This window comes from Apis dorsata, unplaced genomic scaffold (genome assembly GCF_000469605.1).
Source record: "Apis dorsata unplaced genomic scaffold, Apis dorsata 1.3 scaffold_651, whole genome shotgun sequence".
Lineage (NCBI taxonomy): Eukaryota > Metazoa > Arthropoda > Insecta > Hymenoptera > Apidae > Apis > Apis dorsata.
In genome coordinates, this window is record NW_006263842.1 from 43,644 (window position 1) to 53,874 (window position 10,231).

Below are 10,231 nucleotides of genomic sequence, written 5' to 3' on the forward strand. Positions count from 1 at the left end.
TATTTAAATTATGTATATATATATATTGATATACATATTACTTATACATATTGATTCGTACATCTTTAAAATACAATATATTTTATGGTTGTATATAAAATAACGAATAAATTTAATTTTTAAATTATTTGTACCATTATTATAATGTAATAAGATATTAATTGAAGGTATAATTTTTTTTACAAATTAAAAACATTAAAAAATATTGTAAAATATTCTAATAATTATTCTATAAAAATTATAATTAAAATTAATTGTTTGATATTAATATTAAATGATGTTCTGATAATTCAGCGATTTTAAACATAAAATAACAATTGTATGAATTATAAAGTGTTGTATAATTAAAATATGTATATTTTAGATTTTAGAATTGGATCATAAGAATATGTGTACTGAAGCGCCATCTTAATCATACGTTGAGAAATAAAACTAATATATTGTATATCGAAATCTGTTAAATGTAGAATGTGTGTTTATTATTTTGTGTTATGTAAAAGTGGAAGAATAATAATATTTCACTTTTAAAAATAAAATTTTTATAAATAAAATAAGTGAAGTTATTGATGAATTTGAAATTTTTCAATTTTAAATATATTGTGTTTAATAATAATAATCTTTCTATCATAAAAAAAAAAATACAATTTTTTTATAAAACATGTTATTATTAAGATTTATATTTTTCATATTGTTCAAATAATATTTATAAAACTAGTTTCATAATTCGAAATACTACAATTATTATACGTTTAAAGGAGGTAATAAAAAATATAATTTGTATTTAAAGAGCATGTTTCATATTTAAATATATTTTGAAAATTCCACATTCTTTTACATATGGACAAATATTTGTACTTCTAGGAAAATTATTTATTTAGGAAATCTTTTTATGTTATTATTCTCTCTATGATAATTTTGATTTAGAAATTTTGTAATGATTTAATTTACTTTGTTATATATTTTATATTATAATTGATTAATAAATTAATTTTTATTAAAAATACATGCCGTAGCTTTATTCTTTATTCTAGCATAATCAGCATGGCGCAAGAAGCAACTACTAAATTAATTAGAGAAGATTTTGATGCTGGTCCATCAAGCTATGATGAAATTATTCCTAGCTTGTTTCTTGGGAATCTTACAGCCGCTACTGATATCAAGTGGTTAAAAGAAACCAAAATAAATTATATACTCACTGTAGATTCATGTCCACTTCCAAGAAAGATTCAAGAGCTTTTACCAAATTTGATTATAAAATATATTTCAGTTACTGATATGCCACGTGAAGATCTTTTAACTCATTTTGAAGATTCTTATGAATTTATAGATCATGCTCTACAGTTAAACAATAAAATTTTGATACATTGTTATTTTGGTGTCTCTAGATCAGCTACAATTGTTATTGCATATTTAATGAAGAAATATGGAAAAAGTTTCTATGATGCATTTGAAGCTGTAAAAAAAAAAAGGCGTTTTGTTGGACCTAATGCTGGTTTTTTGGCACAATTAAAACTTTATGAAGAAATGTGTTTTGGAATAGATAATACTAATGTACAATTTAAAATGTACAAGTTACAAATTGCAGCAGATAAGGTAAGAAAAGCAAAAATTTTACCACAAAATTGTGCAGAATTAATAAAACCAGATCCAGCTCTTGCTACAGTACATCCAGAGCCAACAGTATATCGTTGTAAAAAATGTCGAAGAATCGTAGCTAGTGCTAGTAATATTTTACCACATATGCCAAAAGAAAAACAAATTTGGAGACATATAAGTTCGAGAAAAACGTCTAAACAATCAAAACCATCGCACGAACTATTAGAACCGTTACAAAAAGAAGAGCAACAATCTGTAGAATTTTGTACCAAAATATTATTTGTGGAACCGCTAGCGTGGATGCCCGACATAACACATAATGTTGAGGGCAAATTAAATTGTCCAAAATGTAATACGAAGTTAGGTTTTTTTAGTTGGATAGCGGGTAGTCAATGTCCATGCGGCAGTAAAATAGCACCTGCATTTTATTTGGTTCCTTCAAAAGTAGATTGGAGTAATGCTGTACAAAATGTACAAGTAACTGTATAGTATTAAAGATATTTCTATAGTTAAAAATTTTGGACGGATGGTTAACATGTAACGATTAATATATAAGAAAAGGTTTTTGAAATCTTTTTATGTGGTTTTAGCTCGATTAGTATTAATAACGATTATACATGTGACCAATATATTTAGAAAATTTATATTCTAATTTTGTGCCAATATTCGTACATTATATGTAAACAAATAATCGTATTCATTTTACGACTGTAATTTTACATGTTTCTTGCCGCAACGAGTAAACAACCCGTTCTTCCACTGTGCGATCTTCATATTTATATATATATATATATATATATTTTTTCTTTTTTCTATGATTAATATACATAATATAATAACTTTGTAGACTAACATACTATTTCCTGTATAGATGTCTTGTATTAAGATGCGATAATACATTTACGATTTTTATTATTTATTAACTATTTCAGTTCTACAAAATAACGTTTCGAGTTATTTCCATTACCCTGTATTTTATTGCTTAAATCCTACTTTTATGCAATTATACTTGATCTATTGGTCCTTTTGCATAATAATATTTTCCAATATTTTTTTTATATTAACTTACAATTACAATATTGGTAAAAACTTTGGTATTTTATAAACTGATGATGCTTGAAATTTGCGAATTAGAAAATGAAATTAAAAAAGAAAGAGAGAGAAAGAGAGAGAGAGATTACATGCTTGCGTGCATGGGAGAATATGAAGTTCCGTATGGATGCGTCCTGAATCGTAATGCATTTAAATTGCTCATCGTGGATCCTCCGTGAATTTCTGCCTGATGATACGAAGGAAGATTAACATTTCCTAAATTACTATTTATAAATCCATGGCAGGTAGATGTTTGCATAGAGGTGTAATGCTGCGACGATCTCCAATACTCGCTATAGGGATATTGCGTCACTTGAGGAGTTTGCAAAATCTCCGAATTATTTTCCTGTGTATGCGTTATTCTGATAGGTCTTAAAGGTAAAGTAGTTTCTACTTCTCTGTTGGTAGAGACACCTCGATTAATAGCAGAACTTCTTTCATTCCGACGAAACTTGGCGCGTCTATTTTGAAACCATACCTAGAATAAAAATTTTTAATTATTTATCAACAAATTTATATTTATAAAAATTATTTCCATTTATTAAGATTGCGTTTATAAAATAGGAGAAATATGAATATAATAGTTAGCGATTCATATCTTGATAATAGAATCAAAGTTTATGCAAATTTTATAGAAAATAGAAGAACAAACATAAGAAGGGACATGGCAAGCAAAAGCTGGATAGCGTGACGACTTCTGGCAACCGTACAGTTCACGGCAGACAGATAAGACGAAGATGAGGAATTTAACAGCAGCAGTTGGATGGATCGACACGAGCAACGAAAAGTCTTTCTGCACAATCGTGTAACAGTCACCAGTCATCACACACGTGCTAGATACGAAACGTATCATACAGCATGCGGTACGTCGTATGCCAAGCACAGATGTCGCTGGAACGACAAAACTATCCTGCCAAGCTAATCATAGCTCCTTGCCCCTGACAACCTGTCTCCTCTGATTTTCTGCTTAGCTATCCTCGGCGACCTCCATCCTCTTTCTTTCTTTTTTCTCTCTTTTACTTCTTTTCTTTTCTGCACCTCTGTCTGCCTGTCTGCCTGCCTGCTTGCCTGCCTTCTTTCTAACGTTAGCCATCATAATCCCAAGAAACATATGTGAACTTGGCCCACCAGCGATACGATACTTTTTCTCTTTTACATATTCATCACGATCTTTCTTCTACTACTACGAAGTAAGTATCATTTTTTTAACATTTCATTTAATTATTGTGACGTTACCTGTACTCTGGCTTCCGATAAAGAGACACGTGTTGCAAGTTCTTCTCGAACAAAAGCGTCTGGATAATGCGTCCTTTCAAACACCCTTTCCAAAGCGGCTAATTGTTCTGCCGAGAATGTTGTTCTACTTCTTCTGGGTCTTCTACATGCAGGTGCCGTAGAAGTTTCATTACATTCTATAAAATACACGTATGTATATTTTTTAGCACAATTACTTCATCCTGTGAAAAAATTCGCGATATCGTGTGAACGAAAATGAAAATTCAATTGAAATATTTCAAGATGCCGCTCACGATAAGGAAGTAACGTTTCCAAAACATAAAAAGCAAAGATGAGAAGCAGTACAGACGTAGCTATTCTTGAATGACTCCACTGTGTTCGAGCGTTCATCAAAGCGGCATAATGCGAACAGCATGACTGGAAACGCGCGATTTCGATAAAATCAAACTCATCGTGGATCATGGATAGAAACGTGGAAATACATAAAACGTGTATATTCCGACTTACGAAACACGCGATTTCAAATTTTATTCAATTTTATTCTTACGTAAATGTTTATATAAAATAATTTGATTGTAAATTTCCAGAATTCTTACCTAAGGAGTTAGTTGGCGTCGATAATAAGCGTGAGACCGTGAAATCTTGTGGTGTATGAGGATTCGTAATCTGTGAAACTATTACGCTGTTGTTTTCTACTTGTTCCGAATTTCCACACAACATTGTTTCGTTTAAAAAATAAATCTCTTTAATAGAGTGGCAACGAACAAGTTTTAATTGAAAAAATGAATTATAAATTTCGTTTTTCATATATAATATATTTTTTACTCTTGAAGTAATTATTCTTTATTACTTTGAGATATCGAAGTAAATACACGATATAGTCATTGAGGTATTTAATAAATCGTAAGATGACATTTCTTATTCTGCACAAATGACGTAGTAATTCAAACTTTACGCCACGTGTTGATCGAATGCTGCTCAACGTATTTGAAATTATTCGGAAAATATTTTACATGTACATTTTGTTAAAAAATATTATAAAATTTGATTTTTTAATATTGTTTTATATATGTTAAATTTGAATTGTTTAATAATCACCATGCGAATATTTCAATTAATAATTAGAATATCGAAGAATTTGATATGATTTTTTTTAATATTAATAATTTTATATACTGTTTACACATCAATGCGATTTTTATTGCGTTGAATTTTTATCTAGTATATCCACGACTAGAATCAAGATTATAATTCGTTTCACTTTTTATAGATCTTGCGAGAAGGGGTAACTTGGATAGAAGTACATGCCCCTTTCTTTTTTCGTATCGAACTTTAACCAAGAATATGGAAAATAGAAAAGACAAAAAAAGAACCGTATTGGCTCAATTATCGTATTATACGAACATCAATTTTCTCTCGTAGGATCGGCGTTTACCTACTTTAAATCGATTCTTTATGCTAACAGCATAGTGTAACGTTTCGTCATTCTTTGTCGACGAGTATGTTTCTTTATAGCTTCATATATCAATCGCTGTTTCGGACGTTTTACGATTTTCTCACGAGTTGCAATGACTATTCTATTTCTATCGTTTCCAAAATATCTTCGGCATAACCGTGATTTGTACAAAATGGCGATACCGTCCAAGAAGATCTCTCTCTCTGTAACAGGCACTCTACGAAGAAGTTCGTTTTAACGGCAAGTTGTAACGTTCTATCTATAATAAGATTTATTTTCAGGGACGTTGTCCTCAAAGGATTGTCTTACATACGAACAAAATTATAAATATACATGTATATATGTATATATGTGTATATATATATATACATGCATCGATCACGCACTATATTGTTAAAACATCTTCGATCAAGTGGCTCCGTTCAAGTTCAAATATTGGTATCATCCGAAACGCGCGTAAATCACAACTAGTCGATCGATTTTGTCGGAAGATCGTTTCGAATACCGTGAAACGAAGCCATCGCATTAGTTGATGCGGCGAGATGCCAACTGACTTGGCCGAGTTAAAACGTACTTGAGGATCCTCCTCAGCCTCTTCATTTGTCTCTCCTCTTCGTTCTTTCCTCCCTCTTGTGTTTCTCTCGCTTTATCTCTCTCTTCGTCTCTTATTTTGCCTCTCGTTCTTCCTTTTACGAAGGGAGACACGCACGCAGGAGAGGAGAGAAATAGAGCATTTCAAGAGTAGGTGGAGATTTCCTTGGCAAGCTCCACCTTCATTAGATCCTCATTGGTTTCTAAACGATAGCACGGCGGCTTTCTGCTGTTTTCTAGATACAACCCTTCACGGGTAAAAGAATTTAGGCGTGCGTGGTCATTCAAAAAATTTGATTATCATCCATTTTATTTCCATAAGATGACTTGTTGACATTTGTGTTGATACTCTTTTTAGAAAATCGAAAAACGAATTTTCTTTCTTCTTACATCGAATTTAATAGATATTTGCGATTTATTTCGAAAAGAAAAAGTCATTCTGGATATTTTCAAATGATTCTCCTTTGTTAAGCTATGCATTCTTTGAAACAATTGAATTTTGTAGAAGAGCTGCTATTGTATTACTCTTTTTATTGAAATATATTTTTTTCTAGGCTTTTAACTAAAATATAATTAGAAAATTTTTTCTATTTATCTAGTATTTAATAATGTTTTTTCTATTTTCAAAAATAAAAAAAAAAAATAAAAAATGTCAAAAATAAAATGACGATAGATCTATGAACTATTCTATAAAACCATTTCCAAAATTATTTTGAAAGATGGATAAGATATTGACATACTTTTATAACTTGCCAATAGAAGCATTGAAGGCCGCAATACTGGAATATTAAAATAAATATTCAATAATAATTTATGATTCGCAAACTTCGTTTGTCAAATCTCGTTTGTAATTTTTCAATTATTGTTTTATTTTTCTTTCTTCAAAAAAAGAATTTTAATTAGATTTCATGTTAGATTCATTTCAAGAGTTAAACACGAGATATATTTATTTTGATTTATAAGAAATGGATAAATGAGAGGCGCCGGCGTTACGGTGGTTTCGATTTTCAGGGACACGCTAAACCACGGTTCTTTATGTCCCGGAACATTGGTCTTCTTCATAGTTGCGGCTTGACTCTCGTTACACAAGGGTGTCGAGTAACGATTTCGCCCTAACCATGAGCTCTCTTTCTCTTCCTCTCGTATATTCCGAATATACTTTCTTTTATTTTCTTCGAAAATATAACGGATACGCGTTAACAATTTCTCAATTCGAGTTAATTAAAATCACGATGCTTCAATATTTTAATATTGAAAAATGTCAAAAACGATCCTTAAATTTTCAGAAAAATAAAAACATATTTTAAGAATATATTTGAATTTTTCGATTTCAATTTTCAGATAAGAAAAATATCGATAAACCATTATTTTTTTTTTTAAGCCAATTTTAAGTCTCGTTACATAATCTGAATTCTTTCCAAGTTTTAACGATGTCCGACGGCAACCGCGTTAAAAAATAGTTATATAATTCGTGAAACGAATCAAAATGCTCGAAATATTAGATACTTGAAATTCTAATCGATAAAAAAGGAAAGAATTTAAAAAAAAAGAATGGACAAAGATTTATCAAGAAAAAAAAAATTATTCGAAAATTAATCGAAAGAACAAGATTATATTTGTGCATACAAGATGTTGATATATTTTTAATATTCTTTGGACGATAGATTTTAGAGATGAAAACAAATACAAAAATTAGTATGAAGAATTATCGATTATTATTTATTATATACATATTTATTTTTTTTTTCATCCCATTTCATCGAATGCGAATTTAAACTATTTACAATTTAATAAATAAATCTCAATCGAAATTTCCGTGTGTATCAACTTTTATGTTTGTTTTGCCCTCCAAATATACGAATGTATATCTATTCCATCGTAGAATCATCCCCGGCTCTCAGCAAACAATTATATTCCCGGCGATTTTATTTATACGAGGCTTTTACGAGCGCAGTCACTCTTACTGTCAACTGTGTTGGCTCAATAAAACGCGGCCATGCATCCGTTTCCTCGCTGCCCACTTTCGACATTCGCTTGAAACCGAATTTTTCTCGAAATAAAGTACTTGCATGCGTGTATTAAAGATTTTTCAAAGATTCGCACGTCTTCTCGCGAAATTTTTATCACGAATCATTAATAAATTCCATTTAAATTAAAGCTTAAAATGATGTTATTTATTTAATTTTCTTGTATTATAATTTTATCTCTTCTACTCGTTAATTTCTTTCGAACAAATTTTCAGAAGGAATTATTAATCAAAATACGAATTACTATTATCTATCTCTAATTTTTCATCAATCAATTACTACAATTAACTCTTAATAACTATAAAATCGATAAATATATACCTTTTCGCAAATAATTTTATCTTACCAATAATTTTAATTATCTTCTAATTGATGCTGTCCAATAATCGAGAGAAGACACATTAACCTCTTAAGCTCTAATTAAAAACACCGAACCGCTGAATGAATTTCTTTAAGTGAAAACAAAAAAAGAAAAGGGGAGGGGGAACGAAGGAATTTCTCAAGTCTGGAGAACGGCAATAAAATAGCCGGATAGTTCGTTTTTGGTGTTCCAGTCGCTATGAGACGGACGGGTGCGTCGCGACGTGGTGACACGTACACGTCGTACGTCGCGCACCGCCCAACGAAAATTATGAGCCGAGTCTGGACACTCTCCACCGTGTCTTTGTCGTCCTCTTTATCTTGTAACCGAGACACGGTGCCCTTCCACGCTCGCCTTTGTTCTCTCTCTCTCTCTCTTTTGCTCTTTTATTTTTCCTCGCGCGCGCGAGACTGAGAGGAGTTTACGGATTCGCGAAAGAATTTTCGCAAGATCCGTTCTTTTCTGTCGCATCTTCTTAAGCGTCGCGCGGCGATAAATGAATCCTCTTAAGAAGATTCTTTCTTCTTTGGCAATGAAAATGTTTTGCATTGCAATGGGAATGATACTGATGTTTTTCTCCCCTCTCGTGATTTTCGAGCAAAATATTTGAATATTTATTTAGAAATTGTCGTGATTACATTGAAAGAAATGTGAAATTACACTACATTTATGTAAAATATAAATTTTAAACTGTTTATTATAAATTTTTTAGTAATAAATATATTATCATATAGAAAGAGATGCATTAAAAAAAAAATAAGTATAGGATAAGTATGCTTGAAAGAATTAAATTGAGTATGAATTTTAAAACTTTTAAAAATAATGATTAATATATTAAATAAGTATTGAAATTTTTGTAACGTGTTACACGTGTATTTATGAGATATCAATATTTTCATCAAAGTATCAGACAGATACCAACACGAAACGATTACTTTTATATAAATATTAATCCATCAATAAGAAATCGATTCTTTTTAATATCTGTGCCCTTGATACACGAATATTGAATTAAAATTTGATATAAATAAAATCGATATTATTACTAATATACGTTAGTTTAAAAGTAAAAACTAACAACTCGATTCACTTTTATTATAAATGCGTTATTTTTTGTTATAATTGTTATTTATAATAATTTGTTATAATTTTTTATTATAAATTATCGTTTTATATAAATGCGTTAATTTTAGGAGATCGTGAGAGATCTCGGCATGCGTCACCACTGATCAATGTCCGACGTGTAACGCGGAGGGTTCACCGAAATCACAGATGCAGTTTTGACCACCGTGACAGTGATCGTTGCTTGACAACTCTCGAAATAGTTTCCATATGTATTCTTTGGAGAAAGTTCTAGTCCTCGCATATTTTTTCGTAAATCTCCATATTTTTGATTGCTCTTTTTTTTTTTTTTCTCGTTTTCTTATTGATCGTACGATAATTCCTCTGTGAATATTCATAAATTTCTTGTTATCATATATCATACACATATGCATCTAAATATTTCGATTACGATGATAATATAAATTTCATTTTCCATTATGCACGATCATATACGTTTTGCAATTTTACTTTTTCGACTGATGTTTCTGTGCTTTTCACAATTTCTGTGCTTTTAATTTATTTCACGTATCTTATGTTTTTTTATATCTATTCAAAATATATCACTCCTTCGCCGGTTTATTTTTGACAATAATCGTAATCATATAACGAAAATTAGATAAATTTGAATATATTATCATTTCCACGAAAGAGAGGATAATTTTTTAAGACTTTCAAAATTTTTGTATACTTTAAAATTTATGAACGTCTATATTTCATTTGAATTTACAAAAATTCGTTTTGCTTTAATCGTATAAAAAAAAAAAAAAA

General features: G+C 30.1%; 2 protein-coding genes and 1 long non-coding RNA gene across 4 annotated transcripts in view; 2 read left to right on the forward strand and 1 right to left on the reverse strand.

The window, feature by feature from the left end:
- LOC102670721 (dual specificity protein phosphatase MPK-4) overlaps positions 1-2,541 on the forward strand; it is a 3,536-nt gene extending 995 nt beyond the window's left edge. Inside the window, exons 1-2 of one of the 2 annotated variants that reach the window (XM_006621944.2) lie at positions 338-758; positions 1,032-2,541. In XM_006621944.2, the coding sequence (XP_006622007.1) occupies positions 1,042-2,085 (1,044 nt within the window). In that variant the 5' untranslated portion in view covers positions 338-758; positions 1,032-1,041 and the 3' untranslated portion in view covers positions 2,086-2,541. Of the gene's footprint in view, positions 1-337; positions 759-1,031 lie in introns of those variants that run through there. The other variant, XM_006621945.2, reaches the window with a different exon arrangement.
- Positions 2,542-2,754: 213 nt separating this feature from the next.
- On the reverse strand, positions 2,755-5,000 carry LOC102681875 (homeobox protein unc-30-like). Its single transcript, XM_006621942.2, has 3 exons — positions 4,521-5,000; positions 3,925-4,100; positions 2,755-3,166 (listed from the first exon to the last, which is right to left on the reverse strand). The coding sequence occupies exons 1-3, from the start codon at positions 4,729-4,731 to the stop codon at positions 2,774-2,776; spliced, it is 780 nt and encodes a 259-aa protein (XP_006622005.2). The 5' UTR covers positions 4,732-5,000; the 3' UTR covers positions 2,755-2,773.
- LOC116186386 lies at positions 3,982-4,654 on the forward strand. Its single transcript, XR_004151368.1, has 2 exons — positions 3,982-4,113; positions 4,207-4,654. It is a non-coding gene; the product is annotated as an uncharacterized LOC116186386 (long non-coding RNA).
- Positions 5,001-10,231: the final 5,231 nt, after the last annotated feature.

Excerpts from the sequence above, each read along its gene's own strand:
- LOC102681875 (XM_006621942.2), bottom strand. The coding sequence starts at position 4,731 with ATGAAAAACGAAATTTATAATTCATTTTTTCAATTAAAACTTGTTCGT. Across the intron at positions 4,101-4,520 it reads GACGCCAACTAACTCCTTAG|AATGTAATGAAACTTCTACG; the intron begins GTAAGAATTCTG and ends TGTATTTTATAG. Across the intron at positions 3,167-3,924 it reads TATCGGAAGCCAGAGTACAG|GTATGGTTTCAAAATAGACG; the intron begins GTAACGTCACAA and ends TTTTTATTCTAG.